Source organism: Cheilinus undulatus, linkage group 21, assembly GCF_018320785.1.
Source record: "Cheilinus undulatus linkage group 21, ASM1832078v1, whole genome shotgun sequence".
Taxonomy (NCBI): domain Eukaryota; kingdom Metazoa; phylum Chordata; class Actinopteri; order Labriformes; family Labridae; genus Cheilinus; species Cheilinus undulatus.
Window position 1 is genome coordinate 3289450 of NC_054885.1, and position 20849 is coordinate 3310298.

Genomic DNA, 20849 nt, shown 5'->3' on the forward strand with positions numbered 1-20849 from the left:
GATCTAACGACTTCTTTCGGGAACGCGCTCGACTGCTGTTCAGGCTGAGCAATGCGCGTGCCCGCCACCGGAACTTACAGTGTGATCGTCGGTGTTCATGAACAGGCAGGCTGAACCGGCAACGACGAAACCGAGGAGAGAAGAGGAACCGGTGGACACACAATCCACGGAATGAGATTTACCTATGGTTGTTTCTCAAAGATCATCCGTCACTAACACTCCGGTAATTACTACCCTTCGTCTTTTATCGAATTAACCGCCGCGGTTTGCGGCTTTTTGTCCCGGTGTGCCTTTTAGCATCGGCTAGCTGGTTAGCCGAGTAGTGCTAACTGGTGTTGACGCCGTCTGTTCAGGTTAGCCCCGGCAGCCATGGTTAGCCGGCTAACGTTCGGCGTTTTTCACAGCTAACCTCAATACGAATTTTAGTCATGTAAGTCAAGCAATTCTGTGTTATAGTGCGGCACGAGATGGCAGACATTACAGCCAACCTGCGGGACAAATTCCTGAACAAAATGGTCGGCTAACTTATCAAAGCATCAGCGGTTCGCTGACGTCGTTAGCAGTGATGTAAGCTAACCTGCTAATGGTTAGCTTTCTATGTAGCTACGCCCATAGGCCTCACATTCCTTTACGGAAAAAACGTCAGTATATGAGGTGTTTCTACACCTGTATTCAGGGCTAATTTAAAAAGGAAAGTATTCACCCTGTTCTGATTACAATGATTGTTTTGTAGGAAACCAGTTAGGGGATATCATGGGACTGTGGTTGTCATAAAACTAGGTTTTCAACTCCAATACTTGTAAAGAACAAGCTATTCTGATATGGTTTGAAACCCATAACTTAAACAGAAGTCTGGAGCTCTCAGACTTGGTTATTATCTTTTTACATGATTGGAAATGGCGATAAAACAACTACAAATCCCAAACTTATTGGTCGTGTTTGTCTGAGCAAATTTAGATAATGTGGAGGTGTTTGTCTTCAATATTTGATAAAAACATCCCTATTCAGTGCGGGGATATTATAAATTATATGTAGTTCGTTTTTAAAGCTCTGGAACTTTCTGAGACTTTTGATTTGATAATTTAAATATCCAGGACTATATTATCCTAAAATATGTATTGTTACAGGCTGAGCAGTATTTATAATATTAGATGAGGAATTGTAAGATCGTTGTTTATGTTGAAGTTGATAAGAGAAAAGCTACCAGGCCTAAAAATAGTTTGTTTACAGCCTTTCTTTACAGCCCTTTGGCAGTGAATGTGAATCAAGTCTTGGTCTAATTTAGGGATGCACAATACCTACTTTGTCAAGACCAACTCATGATACAGAGTACAAATATGAGTACTTATACCATCACTGTTGGTAAAATAATTCTGGAAGTATTTTTATTTACATCCGATGACCTTCATTCTTCACTTGAGAATTTATCATTGCATAGTGGTTTTTAGTACAATTTGGTAATAATGTGTAGTTCTAGTTATACTGGACAATACTGCATTGCATTTGTGATTAGGATGTAATCTGTTCATGGCATCATGAGTCTACTTGCTTGGTTATCCAGGAAAAACAGAAAAATAATAGTTTTGGTGTTCTCAGTTTAAAACATACAGCTATTAAATAGCATAGAAACGTCAGTTTTTATAGTACTGCTGTTAAATTAACTTTAAACTTAAAATCAATCATATTTGAATATAAAGGCACTTCTACAAAGTACAGTATTTGCATTATTGTAAATTTAAAGGCCTTTCTGTAGTAGCTTTCCAGTACTAAATACAAAATAAGTGCACAGTCTGACATTAAGACTGCAATTATATTAACTGTACATCCTCATTTATGTTTAAATATCACCAAACTGCAGACTTGGCTCCAACTTTAAATATAAACTCGCATAATAAGAGGCCAACATCATACTGTAAAATGATACTGCAGTGTTTTACAAATATGAGTGCTAAGGTTTATATTGACTAGGGCTGAACAATTTTGGAAAATAATCTAATTGTGATGTTTTCCCCCAATATTGCACTTGTGAACTGACATGCGATTATTCCTTAAATTTCTAATATTCCTATACAAGGGCTGAAAAATTATATATAAGTTTCTAATTCTGATGACTTTGAATCGTCTTGCAAATTGGATATGATTGTTGCATTGAAGGGTTTTTTTCATTCTTATATTTAATAAGAAAAAAGTACAAAAAAGAAGAAGGTAAGGGTTTTTGTAGACTATTCTCAAAAGAAATGGCATCTGAATGATTGCATGATATGTCATGCATAACATCTCTGCTGCAAAAAAAAGTTTAAAACTGGTACTTTGACTCAAATTTCAGGTCAAAGAAATATTGCACCTTTTGCAATTTGAAAATTGCAGCAGGCCATATTGCGATTTTATCTAATTTTCGATTAATTGCCCAGCCCTAATATTGACACCTATACTGGTATTGGTATCTATGCATCCCTAATCTTTAGATTAAAATGTCTTAGTTTTCAGTCACATTTAAGATTTTTTCACTCCTTAAAGGTTTATTTTAGTTTTAGTGTGGAAACTCAAACATCTTAGTCAAGTTTTGGTCAGTAAAAGTCCTGACATTTTAGTCAAGATATTTATTTTCTTTGAACTTGTTTACCTTGACATTCTGTAAACTTATTATAAATGTAACAAACTGTTATTAATGCTCTAAAGATATTTTGATAGATTTAAAATACACAGAAGAAATGACTGACGTAGACAGAGGTGCAGACGAAAATACCGACATACCTAATAGGGATGGGAATTTTTACGTATGATTAGGTAGGTACAATTTGATTTGAATACAATTCAGAGGTCTAGGATTTGATTCTTAATCTGTTATTGATGCATTTTTTTTACATTTCTGTTCTTACTGTGTCAAACTTAATAAAACTGTTACATTTGTGTTAAGAAAGAAGGAGATGAATTAAACTTCCACTATCGTCTAACAGGAGATGTGTGCAAACCGTCATTTCAGATGTGTTACAAGTGTCCTTTTTTCACAAGTGAACAACTGGTAATCAAAATCTTGCTGTTACGCACTGCGTGTCAAGTTCCACGTTTTTGGTCCTGCTATTCCACAGTATTAAATATTTAAATAATTGATTATTATTATCAATTATTGGACTTTTGAAAATCGTTTCAGAATCTTTCACCTCCACATCACGGTGCCTCTAAAAATCAACTATTTCCTCCCACCTCTAATACCTAACGTGCGTCATATACGCAGATACCTTGGATTTAACATCCCACAGTTCAGCACCAACACTTATGTCTCCTTGACAAAAACTAAACTTACTTTTCATCAGCGTTTTTGTCTTCAAAGATCAATTTTAACTCGTCCTTAATCTTGTCTTACTCATGGGTAAAAAAGGTTTTTAGCTAACTTTTTAGTCATAGTTTTGTTGATGAAATTAACACTGCAGTCTCGGTTCTCAACTGATGGGTCGTAACGCAATTTCAACATGTATCTGGAAAATGATAATTGGCAAATATTCTGTGACGCGCCTTTATTTTGAAGAGTATATCTGTGTTTTTGTTCTGTCACGTCTTTTGTTCCCTCCCAGCCAGACTTACCATTTCATTACAAATAATTGTTTATGACTGAAGTAATAAGAAATGTAGGCCAGTTTTTTATTATTATTTCTCATGTGCATGTCGACATAGTGCCACATGCTGTTAATTAAAGTGCCTGTGTGTGATATTTAGCATTTAGGCCATGAGGATTTGACCCAGAGCTGATCTGTTTTCATGGTCAAACCTGAGAGGAAATATGTTGGATAGATCTAGTATCCCGTGGTATCATAAAACAACTACACCATGTGATTGTCAGGTTCTGGTGTTTTAGTATTGTGACCTTTCCTTTGGTTTGTTGCTGACTTCTCTCTTTTTTTTGGCTCCCCTCACAGAAAATTAAAGCCAGAGCCTGAGCTGCAACTTTTGAATAGCCTTGTCCATTTCTGAGGACCGTCCGCTCCACTGCCGGGGAAAGAAAGAGGCCGTTGTTCCAGTGACCCCGGCGTGAGAAGAGGAGTGTGTGCTTAGTGTGTGAGCGGCTCTCCCTATGTGTGTCACAATGGGAGACATCAGTGACCTGGACCGACAGATAGAGCAGCTCCGACGCTGTGAGCTCATTAAGGAAAATGAAGTCAAAGCGCTGTGTGCTAAAGCCAGGTAATGAATGAAGCTGAGTCACTGACACAAAAACCAGGATGTAATGTCCTCACTCTGAACAGGATCTGTGTGATGTAAGCTGCTTCAGATGAAGTTTTTGTGCAATCATATTTTTACATTGCAAATCCTGTTTTACTGATAGTTGATATTTTTGCTTACAACTTGTAGGTGCTTCGTAATTTTCGATGCCATGCATTTTAAAATGGTTCAATCTCTGCTGTTTTTATGATAATTAGTATCTCAGGCCCTTTTCAAGCTTGTGCAAAATTTTCACAAATTCATTAGGGTGGAAAACTTTGCATTTGTAAGAGCAAACAGGAGCTTTTCACCCAAACTTGCCTGGTCCCCTTATATTAATGCCCATCTTTTTGAGGAAAACTTTTAAGCGTAAAGAAGCAAGTCAGGAAGGGGGAAATTGCAGGGTACTGTGTGTTAAAAAGAGCCTAATAGTGCTGAAACCTTTTAAAACTGTTACATCTTCAGTTTTATTTTAGAAAATGATTTATTTGTAGTTTTACAGAAAAGGCAGAGCATTCAGACGGTTGAAAGGCGAGAACACTACCTTTCTCCCCCTCCCATCTCTACTCTCTTATAACAGAAAAGGGACAAAAGGATCTATTGTGTATTTGTTTACAAGTTTCTCTGGTCATCCTTTTATACAACTACATCTAATGTTAACCCTCTGAGACAGACATTTATACATCAAGGAGAGACGCGGGTTATTTAAGTTTCTTAACTTTAGAGCCATATATCACTGCCACTTTTTACCCAATTGAAGCTTGACACTGTGTCACTCCAGTGATGCCACCCATGCCTTCGTAGCCTTTATGGAGGCTTTTCAAGTGAGCCTGGGACTTGGATGACTTTCTGGGGCATTTAAAGATTAAATCCACACCGGATATTGCTGGTGTTTTATCCATTTTATAGAACTGCACAGATCCTGGTGGAGATGTCCTGAATAGCTCATAATAGAGAAAAGGAGAGACAGAGAGCCTGTGACGTGGTCTTCTGTGTCTCTGCAGACAGGAACTGCTTTGAACAATGGCACACATAGCACCAATACAAAAAAGTGAATCGACTTTTTTTAATTATGTGAATACTTCAAAGATTTTTGTCATAGAATGATTATTTTTTCACTTTTTGGTCCTAAAAAGAATCAGAGGACACGTTTGTGCAAAAGTCTTGGTCATTATTAGGGCTGAATAATTCACAAAAATAATGTAATTGTGATTTTATTCCCCAATACTGCAATTTAATATCTGATTATTCATTTTATGAAGAATTGAAAAAACATATGTAATTGCAGTTGATTTTGCTCTTGTTGCAAATTTGATATCAATTGCTTTATTAAAGAGAAATTCTTTATTTTTCAGTTCTGAAAGGCGGACATCAGGGCACATCATATACATGAAAAAGTACCTGAGTTTCCTCTATAATTCAGTCTTTCCTTTTCTTATGTAAGGAACTAGTGCAACATAGGAGAGGTAAAGTGTGCACACAAGACCAACCAAAAATACACCATAAATAGTCTCGCGAGGCAGAAAGTAAAACAAAACCACAACAACATTGTAGTTTGCCAAGATTACATAGCACCACAAATTCCTTAGATTGTCACCTCCACAAAATTTTTGTTGTTTTGATCAAGAAAAATGTGCATAAAAAGGAAGAAGGAGGATTTTTGTACACCATTCTAAAATACTGAAACTTGAGTGTACACAGAAGTTCTGCTCCTGCAAAAAATGAATGCATTAAACTGGTATTCTAACATATTCAAGTTAAAGAAATGGCCACATTGCAATTTAATCTAATTTGCGATTAATTGCCCAGCGTAGTCGTTATTGATAACTGTGTATCACACATAAAAATATTTGACTTTTAATTTCTGTTCAGTTTTTTCTTTGTCTTTAGAGTCCCAAACATTGTTTTAATTCAATGACATTACTGCAGCACACTTATTCTTAAAGCCCAGGTTGTCCTGAATAAAAGGATGTTTAGAGCTTGACTGTGCACCACAGGGTTGATCCATGTGGGTCCCTGCAGAGCTGAGATATAGACAAGAAAAGGCTGTTTTTCCTAGAATCTCATATCTGAACTTCCCCAATATAAAGTACTAGAAAGCTCAGTGAGCCATGCTTCAGAGCAAAGGTTCTTTAGTCATATTTTTAACCTAAAGCTGTCACAAGAAAAAAAGACTACTGTCTTAACTACACAAAAACTGCAGGGTGTTGGAGTTTGCCTGCAGTTTTTGGCACTGGAAACTACAAATTGCTCAATATTGGGTGTCTGGAACTTCTATCTTTGTTGCTGTGGTATCAAACCAGTATTGACCGACCTTTAACTCTAGTAAACCTTGATTCAAAAAAGTAGAACACAGATTGAATCATGTTGGGTGTCTGTAAACCTGGATTTGAATCAGTTTGCTGTACTGTTCTTGCATCATGATTGCAGTTTAGTGATATGAGCTTTAGACAGAAGGGTGTAGCTTTACAGCTGTGTCTTATGTAAGTCCTAAGAATCTGGTACAGACCTGTTCTGGATGTAAAAAAAGAAGGATTAAAGACCATCAGTAACCATAAAAACCTGCAGTACCTCTCATTAAAAAATCAGATTTTAATGTATGCTGGGTAAAAAATGCTAAAGAAGTACCATAGCGTGGGTCTTAAAACGCACTGTCAGTAAATCTAAAGGAGTTTAGCAGGACATGAAAGTTTATCTAATGATGTGTTTCTTTTTCAGAGAGATTCTTGTTGAAGAAAGTAATGTCCAGAGAGTAGACTCTCCTGTCACAGTGAGTAAAAGTTTAATTTCTCAGCAGAGATTCTGACTTTAAAGATGGTATTAACCTAAGACTCCACTCCAAGAAAAATATAAAACTACTAACATGTCCTGCTGGAGACAATGTGGTTTGAGGGAGGCAAATCACTTTCATGTATTTTGGGGATGCCCCACATTAACTCTTACTGGAAGGAAATACATTGACCAACATTGATCATTGTGTTTAAAACTCACCTACCTATGAACTTTGAGACTCTGTATTTTGGTCGAACTCAACTAATGAATGGAAGGAAGGATGTAAAGCTACTACAGGCTCTTCTAGCAGCCAGTAAAAAGTAAATTACCAGAAGGTGGTTGAATCCTTCACCTCCCACATTGGAGGAATGGTTTGGAATCGTTTTTGAGATATATAAAATGGAAAAGCTAACCTATTGTTTAAGAGTTCAGAAAGTTAAATTCGACCAAATTTGGGCTAAATAGATTGATTTTATTACCCTGACACGCATGGACTTTAGTAACTACACCTGAATCTGTACAAACTTCATCTCTCTGATTGTATATTATGTAAGCCACCTTGGTTCTTTCGTTTTTTATGTTTCTTAATTCAAAAAGTGGGAAATGAATGTTGTAAACAATGCTGAGTTGATTATACTTTTGTATGCAACATTTTCCTAATAAAAAGTTAATAAAAAAAAGGTGGTATTAATCTTTGTTTGTTTCCTCGCAGGTGTGTGGTGATATCCACGGTCAGTTCTATGACTTAAAAGAGCTGTTCAGAGTGAGTTCCTGTTTTTCTTCACGTATTCTCAGTTACCACATGATTGTTGTTCATTGTATTGTCTGCTGAAGTTTGTTGCTGATGCCATATAGAGATGTTATTTAATACTTTATGGTGGTGCATTGTTGGAGTCACGTTGTAGGGCTCGTGTTTATCAGCCACGCCTCGTCCAGGTGCTTTCTAGCTGTGGTTGGTAGAACAGGTATTACAGTGTGTTCAGACAAGCACTGATTACAGGAGCCGGGCTCTTTAAAGGTTAAATATGTGACTTTTAGTCTAGATGTCCAATAGATGGCTGAAGTTCTGGAACCAAAAACAACCTCCACAGAACTTCAGAGCATCCCCACACCCGCTCCTCCCTCAGTGTTCTTAAAGATTATTTGGTCCATATTTCTTAGAACCTTTTTACACAAAGTATTTTTCTTCAGTTTGCGAAGTCTTTTAGTTCCTTCCATTTGTACATTATTCCTGAGTTGAGGCCTGGGTCTCTTCTTTTACTTGTTTGTGGGTGTAAATGTTGGATTAGGAGGATCCCTGTGGCGAAATGAAAAATATAAAGCATGTTTGAGCCTCTGAGGTTGCATTAGCACTGTTATCCATACCATCCCTAAGCATATTCAGCCCTTAAAGTACAGTTTGTGTCACCAGTAGGAGTGCGCCATACTATACTCAAGCACAGCACCCTTCCTTGACTCTGGAAGAGGCAGGATGGTTGGAAATTTAAGGCTACATAAAGTCTTGAAAAGTCTGATTTTAACCTGTAAGCGGTCTCACATTTTAGATGGCTCTTTGACTATAATGTGTCGTTATCCCTCCTTTGGTATTTTTTCTTTTAAGATATATTTTTGGGCTTTTATGCCTTTATTTTAAGAGAGGACAGTGGATAGAGTCTGTAACAGGGATGAGAGATTGGGGGAAAGAAGTCCTCAAACCCAGGCTGCCTGCATACATAGGGCACAACCTAACAATCAGGCCATCTGCACCCTTATGTAATCTTTGTTTCATAGTGAAATCAATTACATCTTGATTATTCTTCTGCTTGCATTTAGAGCAGTGCAGCCTGTACAGTTTATAACCAGACACCATCAAATTTCAGCTTTAATGACCAAAAAATGTCTGTCCTTTCTAACAGCATTAAATCATAAATTCAGATCTGGCCTGGTGTGCCAAAAATGTCGCATCTTATTTGTGACTGTTTGCCACTGCTGTCATCCTGTCTAACACGTCTTGACCACTAAACCTGTTTAAGATCAGCTGATAAGGTGTGTCGCAGCAACATCCTGTGATGCTTCTTAAGAAAAACTGCAGGAAGTCAGTGGTTGAAACATGTCAGGGTCATAAAAATGTCACGTCTGTCTTTTAGAAACAGAAGAAAAACCTCAGGGGAGGTTTGCTTTCACTGTATCTTTATGAAGTTATTAATCCATTATATAGTCAGCTGCAATACATTTAATATCCAAAACATTAAAGTTTAGAATATTGCGTATTCCTGTATCTGTTGAAATACACCCCAGACTCAGTTCTTCATATTTCAGAATATGTGCTCATTCTGAACAATAAGAAATATCTGAATTTGCAGTGGTTTCTTCAAGCCTCAGTGTGTGCTTAGGCAGTTTGATTCAGGTTGTTTAATAGATTAGCTGCCTTTAAATATGGCTGCCCCAGTCTACTGCAGAGGCTAATATTTCCTACCGCCGTCCTGCCTTAAATGCCTTCTTAAAGGTCTGAAAAAGCGTAGTGCTTCTTTTTTTAACAGCTGCTATGCATTTCAGTATCACGTACAGTAGAAGACATGTATTATAGTGTTCTGTGGGCCAAGTCTCTGCTGCATCAAAGTCACATTAACTGAAGCATTGACTTTTTAAAGTAGAGCTTTTATTTGAGGTTTTTCTAAGATTATCAGAGTGGTTACAGTGAAGCATTTGTGGATAAATCTTGTTGAATCGTGAGGCTTGCAGTCTGTGTTGTAGTGTTTCACCTTGGTCAGTAACTTGCTCACGGTGTCTGTGGGGTCTGCAGGTATTAAGATCATAAATCTCTTTAGCTGAAATCAAGGCTTTTAAAAAGTATTCAAGTTTTAAATAGGGGCACAGGTGTTTTAGTGGTTTAAGGTGGCCTCATGTAAGCAGATGACCAGGGTTCATGTCTGACTTGTGGCTACTTTCCCTCACTCTCTCATCCCTGTCTCTTACTCTATGAATAAAGGCATTAAAAGCCCAACAAGACAACAGGAGCAAGCTGCAACTTTAGCAAGACTCCCATGATTTTACTGACTTTGGAAATTTGAAAAGTCGTTAGGTGTAAGGCCGCCTCAGTATATACGCAACTGTGTTGTTAATGCAATATGTGATGAATTAAAGCTCTAATGCAACTCTGCATTAGTCCCACCTGTGTGGTTGTTATTCTCTGTAATGTTGTTTTCTGAGCATATTCCCTTGTGTTAAATTGTGTAATTTGTCCTTGTTCTACAGGTTGGTGGCGATGTCCCAGAGACAAATTATCTCTTCATGGGCGATTTTGTGGACAGAGGCTTCTACAGTGTGGAGACGTTCCTTCTTTTGCTAGCTCTTAAGGTAAATGTTCTTATTTCTTGGTTTTCTATTAGGAAAGTGAACAGGGTTTTTTTCTTGTTTTAACCAGTAATGCATTCTCCAATTAAATTTTCATGCATTGTCTTGCACCTTAGCACTGCGTTCTGTCTGATTGTTATGAAGTCTAAAATCACATTTAAAATATAAAGTCATAAAATGTGTTAAAAGCCTTTGTTTTTCTTTTTCAGTAAAAAAATAGATGATCATTCAGATGAGATATCTCACTGCTTTATCATAGTCACATCAGCTAGTTGGCAGTGGATTTTTTCACTGCATTAACAGGACTGTATTGTGTGCAAAATAGAAGACAACTGGAAAATTCAAGTTCTGGGAATTTGGCTTCTAGATAAAATACAGGGTTGGTTTGTAGGGGAAACAACTGTTATAATGTGAATGCAACACACACAAAACCATCTTCACACTAGGGACAATAGGAATCAAAGACATGAGCCCAGCATGGAATTTAAGAAGCCTCACTGCTATGTGGAGCTAAAGTTGTATGAATTTTCTCTGACTGGGTCTTAAAGTCGTAGCTTTAATAAAGTTTGCTGCATCCTCCCAGCGGGAGAATCAGTTATGTTTGTTGTCTGTAAGTTTCATACTCTGTTTCCCTGAGTGACTTTTTAAATCACTTAAAGATTTAAGAAGACTTCTCGTCTCATCTCTTCTGCTGTGCTCGTCAGGTGCGTTATCCAGACAGGATAACCTTGATTCGGGGTAACCACGAGTCACGCCAAATCACCCAGGTCTACGGTTTCTACGACGAGTGCCTCCGTAAATACGGCTCAGTCACTGTGTGGAGATACTGCACGGAGATCTTCGACTACCTGTCCCTGTCTGCTATCATCGATGGCAAGGTGAGAAAAAGAGCCTCAGGATGAAGATTTGAACGCTGTAGTCACAAAAATGACGCCGTGGAAGGTTGATCTTTTCCCTCCTTTGTCCCTCAGATCTTCTGTGTGCACGGCGGCTTGTCTCCTTCCATCCAAACACTGGACCAGATCAGGACCATCGACAGAAAACAGGAAGTACCTCACGATGGGCCGATGTGTGACCTCCTGTGGTCGGACCCTGAAGGTAAACACACAGCCAGATGGGCCTTTTTAAACTTATTTTGACTCCAGTCAGAGTTTAAATCCCACATGACACCGGTGTATCGGCAGTGTTAATTTCCTTTCCTGAGTCTGATAAAGTTTAACATTTGATTTTAAAAAGTCTGCAGCAACCCTGAACCAGCACCAGAGGTAGAACGCCACTCGGATGTCGAAGTTTGCAGGAGTTAACCTGACTTCTCTCCCCTCCCTCAGACACTACGGGGTGGGGCGTGAGTCCCAGAGGTGCCGGCTACCTCTTCGGTAGCGACGTTGTTGCTCAGTTCAACGCTGCCAATGACATCCACATGATCTGCCGAGCGCACCAGCTGGTCATGGAGGGCTACAAGTGGCACTTCAACGAGACGGTGCTCACCGTGTGGTCGGCACCAAACTACTGCTACAGGTGAGCAGACAGATGCATGAATACGATGTTAGATCGGTTCTAAAGGTCTAAGGCTGCTCTCATAGTAACATCAGCTCTGTCTTCTTTTGAGTGGAGCCTGTGCAGAGGCAGGATTCACACACTGCTGCTGGATTACTTTGTTACGTGCCATACATCTTCTGTTCCGCCTTTGTCTCTATGTGGAAAAACCAACACTAAACAACATAAAGACCGTTCCACAAGATGCAGCTAAAAGTGTCTGAGCCCTAAGAATCCCTCTACATCCTGAATTTGCTCCTGTTTGATTTAAACAAAATTTCCAGAACAAGAAAGGGCCCTTCTCTGCTAGAAAAACAGCCATTAAAATCTCACTAGAGTTTAATGAAACCTTAGCCACCATTATGTCAGAAAGTGTAATAAATGACTAAAACAGGAGGACAAGAGGTCAGTTTAACATGATGCATTCAACTCTGAGGACCAGTTGGTTCCATGTATGCTCGATTAAAAAGCAATCCTTTATTTTTAAAGCCAGGACACAAATTTTGAACCTTCACAACATTGTGAAAGACTTCCACTGCTGTTAATTTTTTAAGCAATATTCATGCAAACTGAAAAAACAAACAGCTGTTTACATAAAGTACCTGCAGAATAATGCATGCACAGATTCAAAAGATTAGATCTTTGAAACTCTCCTTTTTACATAACTAAGCATGAAGACACTCCCATCCCTAAACTGCGTCTAATCCTCTGCTGCTGTCAGTCATTCCAGTTGAAAAGTAACTAGAACAGGCGGAGCCACATCATGAAAAATAACTTGTTAGACTTGTGTGAACGTCATGTAACTCTTCATAATTCATGTCAAATCTGCATGACAGCTCCTTAACAGTGACTTTTAGAAATGTAAGCTTACTGTCCTGAAATGCCTGTGACTCAGGCCAGTATTATCTGTGACAGTAGCAGCATTGGGTGCTTGTAAACAGACTCTACATAGACAGCAGTCAGCTCAGCCTGTGTCTGAGTAAAGAGGCGCACTCATGGCGTACCATTACATCCACTTATCCTGTTGTAAAGCCGTTAAAATGTGACTGAAAGTAGGGTTAGGGTTAGTCTTGAGTTGTTGAACAAGTAGACTTGGTGTGAGTTTTTACACATGAAGCTGTAGTAAAAATAGAAATCATGCAGACCACGGTTAAACCAAGGATTAATGGCTGGTTTTATAGAGAGCTGAGATATGCTGATACCACTATACCACAAAAGCATCAGGGAAAAGATGTTGGAGTTGTTTTTATTCAACCAGTTTTCACCTCATAAAGAGACATAGGCATCACCAATAAACAAAGACAGCGCACTACCTCGATGAGGTTATCTGAACAATGATCCTATGATCACGCCAAACGCCCAAATTTCTGCCCCCTCTTTAAGGTGGCACATTTAAACACCTGTCTGTGAGTTATTGCATTATTTGAATTTTTTCCAATCAAAGCCAGAATACGACTAACTAATCACATACATTTAGGGGATATCAACTTAATCTTTATTTTAAAAGTCAGAAATTTTCAAGAAAAAAAATTTCAAGATTTGAACAGTGATCAATTGGACTGCATTGACTCAGAAGTTTTAACTTTAAAGAGTTGTAAATAACAATAAAAAAAAATAAGAACATATGTTGTATAGCCACAGTTTTTTAGGATAATTTTGGGGCCTTTTTTGCCTTTATTGGATAAGACGGCTAAAGAGAGACAGGAAACAAGGGGAGAAAAGAAAGGAAGACATGCGCCAAACATGCGCAGAGGCTGGTAGTGGATCGCGTGGCTAGTGTATTGAGGACTGTATCCTCAGTATGTGGGTGCCTGCTCTACCCAGTGGACTAAACCCGTGCCCAGAGTTGTCTTTTCTTAGTCCAAACACGGATGATAATGTTAAGAATCTGGGATAAAATCATGAGTACTTCTTAAATATCAGCCCTAGTAGAATTAGCATTTGATTGGACTCTCCTCTACAGGACTTAAAACTAAAACTGCTTCATGTGTTATGATTTTCTTCCACATATTAGGCTATTTTCCACTTTCTAATCTTTTAAATTTACAACTAAAAGAATTCAAGAAATCTCCTTATTTCTTGTAAATGTATGAATTTTTTTAAATCAGTTTTATTTTCTCAAAATAAGCTGATCCTCTTTCTTTATTTTAGTCTGGCTTTTCTATCATTGCACCAGAGAAATCTTTCTTTTTTTTAGTGGCAACAGTGCATTTATTGCTGTTGGCTGCTGCCACGGTGGAGCTGCAGTGGCACAGATCACGTGTTTACTGTGAAAACGCTGGATGTTACATGAACAAGAGCAAGCTGCTCTTAAAAATAGCAACAATTTCTTTAAACATTTCCATCAATTTGCTGAGAATCGGAGCCTCAGTTAAACCATTTCCTCATGAATTCCTTTTTACAAGCAGTGATTCACAAAGATCCCAGCCTTTTTGAATGGTTGCTTCCTCTCTTATTTGACCAGTATGGAGGATCTTGACGCTCTTGTGGATTCCATTACAGTCTGAGTTCTTCTTTTGAATGCCTTTCTCTGTTGTTTTGGGTCAGTGTCAGTGAGTTAGAGGTTCCTAACATGCAGCAGAAAGAGTCTTTGTTTACATATCTCAGAGATTCTCCCTCAGCCTCGCTGTGAGAAATATGTAAACTGTTAAAAGGAGGCACAGCCAGATTTCCCACAGAGTTGTACTTCGCAGTTACAGGAACACAGTAGAGATGTGTTCAGCCGATGCGTGTCAAATAGTTAAGTCCACCAGTCTAAAGTTGAGAAGACACTCAGACCCAGTAATCAGCACTGTTTCTATGAGACAGGATAATGGTGTCTTCTAGTAAAATAGGTCAGCTGAATGTTATCAGCGGTAGCACCGCTGGTGTTTGACCTTTTTCAGGCTAAAGTGTAGTGACTGCTGTATTACTCATCACTCCAGTCATGAGATACTACCCATGTTTAAGCTGACACAGTAAATTTATCTCCTCATATTTATCTGCAGTTGTTCAGGGTGCATTGCAGGCTGTTTGACTGGAATAGCAGGGCTGAACTGATCAAAATAATAGTAATAATTATTATTATTTTCATCATTATTATACAGACTGTCAAATCTGGTGATTCATGTGTCCTCTTGTGTGTTTTAAGGTATTGAAGTATTTATCAGGCACATTTTAACATCTTTGCTTTCATTCTAAAGCATGTGGACTATAAACTGAAATCCTACAACTTCAGCTTTAAACCACTAACCTGTTCATGTGCATTTTTATGTGACCGTTACTTCAACCTTTTTATAGACTGACAAAATAAGTCATTCAAAACATAACCAGATTATGATTAATGTCATGTGGACCGTATTTTTATTTTTGGTAGTCCTGGTTTTTATTTGTACGTGGGTCAGGAAACATTGATTCACAGAGCGGTGACGTAGGTTTTGTGTTACATCCGTACCTGTCTGCTGCTCACAGTGAAGTAGAGGAGGAGATGCCAGCTGAGATGCTGCGGCAGCATGATTATAGGCTAAAGAAATACAGGAAAATCAATGATTATACTGCTTGAAACATTTTTGAATAATGATCGATGTCAAGACCTCGCTGCCTCTCTCCTAAAAACACGCTGTAATTATGAAATTTCCCTTATGATTCTGTTATCCTGATGTTTACCTGTCAGGTGGAAAACAATGGAAAGTAAAAGAATGTTGACTGAAATGGTAAAAACATCCATATCTGCGGCTACCACACTTTCTTCCGCCGGCGATGTGGATCTCTGCCCTGTTTGAACCTCAGAGGACGGTTTAGGACATTGTCTTTTGAGCTCATCATAAAAATGTTGATTAACTTGGTGTAGGTAGTGCAAATAAACATTTATTGCACACTAATGGTTTAGAAAACAATAACACAGCTTTGATTAAGACAGGTAGAATTCTTCTCAAGGACTAACTCTTAAGTTCCAGTATTATTTCCAGCCAGGAATCACTGCTCAGGAAGCAGAAGGAGAGGGATAGGAGCCTAGAACTAGAAGTGAAAGAGCCGATTCTACGATGAAACAGCTTTAGCAGATCACCAATACATTCTAAACTTAGCACAGAAAGTACAGAGATTTGTGTTTGGTAGATTATTTCATTGTTTTAATGATGCTTCTTTGCAATAAATCTTATATATTTGGAAAGCCTGTTTATTACAATGTCATTATTACCCCTTTAAATCGTGCTACATTTGTAAGGATCATGCATTTGTGAGATGAGCAGCAAGGCTGAGTATGTGGGTTGCACCCATACAAATTTGCCAAATCTGGCATCAGTCATGACTGGCCTTCCCCGTCAGACCCATTTGCTGGAATGTGGAGGAACGAAATGTTCAGCGATGAGTCCAGATTCTGCATGTCTTGTTTCTTCAGACTTCAATCATCCACTCCACCAAACAACGGGAGAATAAAGGTGTTTGGCATTGAAGAGTTGGCACATTTTTCATGGGTGCAACCCACATACTCAGCTCTGCTGCTCGTCCCACAAAGGCATGCTCCTTTCAAATGTGGCATCATTTAAAAGGGAAATAAACAGGCTTTTAATGGTATAAGATTTATTACCAAGAACCGTTCTTACATTAAAGAAATTATCTACCAAACACAAATTTCCCTTTTTGTTCTAAGTTTATGTCTTCATGATCTGAGATCGACCTCTCACACACCCCTAATCTGTATAATACAGGATTTAACAGCGCTGTAAGATGCTTAAAAATGCACAGAGAAGCAAAATGGTCTGAACACCATGAAGACCATGTTCAAATATTTATTAACAAGTGACGTTTAAAACCAGCATGATCTTCATCAGACTTGCAAATGCATCTGTGAGAAAAGCCTCGCAACGTCACTCGTGAATAAATATTTGATGGGGAGCTTCCTGGAGAACTAGCTTATTCTGGATCCATTTAGGGACGTGCATGTCTTACTTTGATTCTCTACTAAAGTTTGAAATGCACCTTGAAAGAGCTTGAATTAGACCTTGCAAAATGTGTTTGAACCCTGTAATAATTTTCTTAAATTTTCAGGAGACCAGGCTGTTTGCTGAAAATCTGGTTCTGAGTTTCTGAATAAGCACTAAAGGTTCCTGGGAGTTAACTTGGATGTAAAAAACTGCAGACAACCAGTCGTTTTACATATTTTCCAAAAGTCCTAACCTCTGTTCTCTGTCCTGTCAATCAGATGTGGCAATGTGGCAGCCATCTTGGAGCTGGATGAGCATCTACAGCGGGAGTTTATCATATTCGAAGCAGCGCCACAAGAGACCAGAGGCATCCCCTCCAAGAAGCCAGTAGCCGACTATTTCCTGTGAAGTTTTTCAGACAAAGAAAAGAAAAAAAAACAGCCATGATGTGTTGAAAAACCTCCCACACCATTTCACCACCGGCCTCCTGCTCCTCCATCCTGCTGCTGGACGCTCCTGTCAGTCCGAACTCAGGGCAGTAAGACGAGAAGACCTGCTGGACCCCTCCACGAGCCGGATTTTTGCCGCGCTGTCTGAGCCTGACAGAGCAGTCACTGTGAAAGGTGCCGGGGGCGAGGCGGGTAACGGGGCCCATGACTGTTGTCTCTTCACCTCAGATCCAAACAAACGGCCATTTTCTTTCTCCCCTCAGCCTCCTTCCATCGCCTCCTCTCTCTTTCTGTAGATACCACCTCCTCTGACTTAACCACCTCCTTTAGTTGTTTTTTTTTAGTTTTAGAAATAATTGGAAGGAGTTTAATCTTTTCTTTTTCTCCCAAAGTTTGCAGATTTAGGAACAATTTTATCATTCAAGGAATTCCTTCGATGCATACGTTGTCTTTTTGTTTTTTTGATTTTTGTATAATTGTTGCTGCCAGGATTGAATGCAAACTGCTCTTTTGTTTCTGTTGAACTGTCATGTGTGTCACTATTTAACAAAGGCGGTGCTGCCGACCAGCAGCGTCACAAACAAACACCAGAAGTGTAAAGACTGGCCTCCAGGAGTCACTATATTCACCAATGTTTTCTCTCTTAATTCATCTTAATCTACAAATCTCCGTAGGTCTGTCATTTTTGATATTGTGAGAATAAAGTTTTTGTATCAATGATGAATTCATTTCATGTGTGAGTTTATGGAGAGTTCAAAGCAGTGGTTCTCAAATGGTGTGCCAAGGCACACCAGTGTGCCTTAAGGCAAGTCTAGGTGTGCTGTGGGAATTTGTACCATATGTTATTACTACGACTTTATGGCATGAACTGTAACCAGGCCTGCCCACAGATCTGGCTGGACCCCTGAAAAACCCCAGAAAATGGGACCACCCCAGTTGGGATTTATTGATATCAGTGTGAGTGTGTTGGATCAGTAGCATTGGTGCTAGCATCCTGGCTAACAGTTACCTCATTAAGAGCTGAAAAGCATGGTGAGCCATTATTGGGTTGAAATTGGTGTCAAAGCCATTAATTCGTGCTATTTTTAACCAAGGTAAACATTTTTTCTACCCACTTTTGCCACTTCATTTGACTTTTTTTTTCCACTTCTTATTTCTACTTTTGACCCATTTTTGTCACTTTTACCGAACTTTTTACCACGTCACCCATTTTTACTACCTTTTTGCCACTTGTCGCACAATTTTGCTATTGTTTGGCCATTTTTTGCCATTTTCTCCCTTCACTTTTAACCCCTTTTTACCACCTTGTAGTAACTTTAACCCTTTTTGCCACTTTTTTGCCCACTTTTGCCCTTTTTTAAAATCCCTTTTATCCCATTTTTACCACCTTTTTACATGGTTAATCCTCTTAGGCCAGTTATAACCCATTTTTTCCATTATTTTGACACTTTTAACAAGTTTTGACCAATTTCAACCCATTGGTTGGCCACTTTTTTACCAATTTTTGCCCATCTTTTTTTGTTTAAGATTTATTTTTGGGCCTTTTAATGCCTTTATTTGATAGAGTAAGGACCGTGGATAGACTCAAACAGGGAAGAGAGTGGGGAGAGACATGCGGTAAAGGGTCACAGGCCAGATTCGAACCCGGGCCGCCCATGTGCATGGGTAGTGCCTTAAACCATTTGACCATCCATGCTCCCATTTTTGCCCTTTTCTGACTTTGTTTCGCCACTCTTTGCCCAATTTTGCCATGTTTTTCCATCACCTTTAACCCATTTTTGCCCAATTTTGCCATCTCCATGATCCTCCAGTTGGCTTGGACCCAGAAAGCTCTCCCCCTTTATCTCCCCTTATAGGCCACCTTGACTGTAACATTATTTAAAAAGTCTATTTTGTATCGATTTAAATATGGAGTGCCTTGAGATTTTGGCTTAACCTTAGGTGTGCAATGGGCGATCAAAGTTTGAAAACCACTGGTTTAAGGCATGATATGGTCACTTTACTAACCAAGAAGAAAAAGTTGTGTTTAAAGCAGGGGTTCTCAACCTTTTCAACCCCCGACCTCCAAAATAAAGGTGCCAGAGACGGGGACCCCCGCTGTACCTGGAGGTGGTTGAACAGTGATGCACTATCAGGAATAGTCATTTCCAGAAAAGGCCGCCCATAAGGGGGGATAAATGGTCAAGCTTTCTGGGACCCAGCCAAATTTGGGGGACCTTGGAGGTCTGCAAAATTCAATGGTGAAGTTAAGCTGTGATATCCTTATTTTATATTTAACCTTAGTAATTACCAATCTTAAAAAAACAAAAAAATATTATTCTTTTGTGCAGTGGTAACTGGCCCTCTAAAAACTCTAAATCTGTTTTTTTTTAACAGAATTAAATGGGTTTAAAATGGCAAACATTGGTGAAAAGGTGTTGAAAGTGGATTTTCAAAGAAGCAGAAATGGCAAAAAATTAGATAAAAGTGCTACAAAATAAGCAAATAATGACAAAAACAAGCATAAAAAAGTAGCCAAATGGGTTTAAAGTGGGAAAGATGGGTGGAAAATTTTGTGAAATGGGAAGAAAAATGGGTTAAAAATGGTAAAAATGGGCAAAAAAATAATGAAATGTTCCTAAAATTTGCCTAAAAATGGAAAGGATCGGTTTAAAAGTGACAAAACTTTGCAGAAAAAAATGGTGGAAAAGGTTTAAAATCAACAAAAATTAGTTTTAAATGGCAAAAAAAGTTTTAATATTGGCAAAATTGGTTTGAATTGGCAAATGTGTAGTTTATGTTATTTTGTTCTCAAGACATTACACCATGTGGGCGCTCAAAGGACTGAAGTCTGAACTACACCGCATTCCAAGTTATTATGCAAATGATTTTTTTCTCTGATTTTCTTAGTCGATGCAAATGACAGTCAGTATAATTTTCAAGTCATCATCCATTACAGCATAACTCAAATTAGATTGAATAAACCTCTCAATGATAACTTTTTTTTTTCAAAAGTAAAAAACTCAAAAGCACTGTTCCACATTATTCTGCACATCAGAGTTTCAAAACATGTTATAGGTTGTAAAGAACTGAAAATGGTCATTTGTTGAATTTGCAGCATTAGGAGGTCATATTTACCAAAATCAAAGCTATTTCAATCAAAAACATCTTAACAGACCAAGTTCCATGTTAACATAGGAGCCCTTCTCTGATATCACCTTCACTATTCTTGCATCCATTGAACTTGTGAGTTTTTGGAGAGTTTCTGCTTGAATTTCTTTGCAGGATGTCAGAATATCCTCCCAGAGCTGCTGTTTTGATGTGAACTTCCTCCCACCCTCATAGATCTTTAGCTTGAGGATGCTCCAAAGGTTCTCAACAGGGTTAAAGGTCAGGGGAGGATGGGGGCCACACCATGAGTTTCTCTCCTTTAATGCCCATAGCAGCCAATGACACAGTGGGATTCTTTGCAGCATGAGATGGTGCATTGTCATGCATGAAGATCAGTTTGCTATGGAAGGCACGGTTCTTTTTGTACCATGGAAGAAAGCGGTCAGTCAGAAACTCTATATACTTTGCCGAGATAATTTTTACACCTTCAGGGACCCTAATGGGGCCTACCAGCTCTCTCCTCATGACTCCGCCCCCTCCTTGCTGACATCACAGCCTTGTTGGGACA

The 20849-nt window shown here is 38.7% G+C and overlaps 1 protein-coding gene across 1 annotated transcript; it reads left to right on the forward strand.

Moving 5' to 3' along the window:
* Window positions 1-73: 73 nt before the first annotated feature.
* Window positions 74-17915, forward strand: LOC121529626 (serine/threonine-protein phosphatase 4 catalytic subunit B). Its single transcript, XM_041817574.1, has 9 exons — window positions 74-223; window positions 3915-4179; window positions 6916-6967; window positions 7682-7732; window positions 10204-10305; window positions 11007-11180; window positions 11274-11400; window positions 11631-11820; window positions 17021-17915. Exons 2-9 carry the CDS (start codon window positions 4070-4072, stop codon window positions 17148-17150), a joined length of 936 nt encoding a protein of 311 aa, XP_041673508.1. The 5' UTR covers window positions 74-223; window positions 3915-4069; the 3' UTR covers window positions 17151-17915.
* Window positions 17916-20849: the final 2934 nt, after the last annotated feature.

Bases quoted from the DNA above. Each gene is read 5' to 3' on its own strand.
- LOC121529626 (XM_041817574.1), top strand. From the start codon at position 4,070: ATGTGTGTCACAATGGGAGACATCAGTGACCTGGACCGACAGATAGAG. The intron at 6,968-7,681 runs GTGAGTAAAAGT...GTTTCCTCGCAG, and splicing joins GAGTAGACTCTCCTGTCACA to GTGTGTGGTGATATCCACGG. The intron at 11,401-11,630 runs GTAAACACACAG...CCCCTCCCTCAG, and splicing joins CCTGTGGTCGGACCCTGAAG to ACACTACGGGGTGGGGCGTG.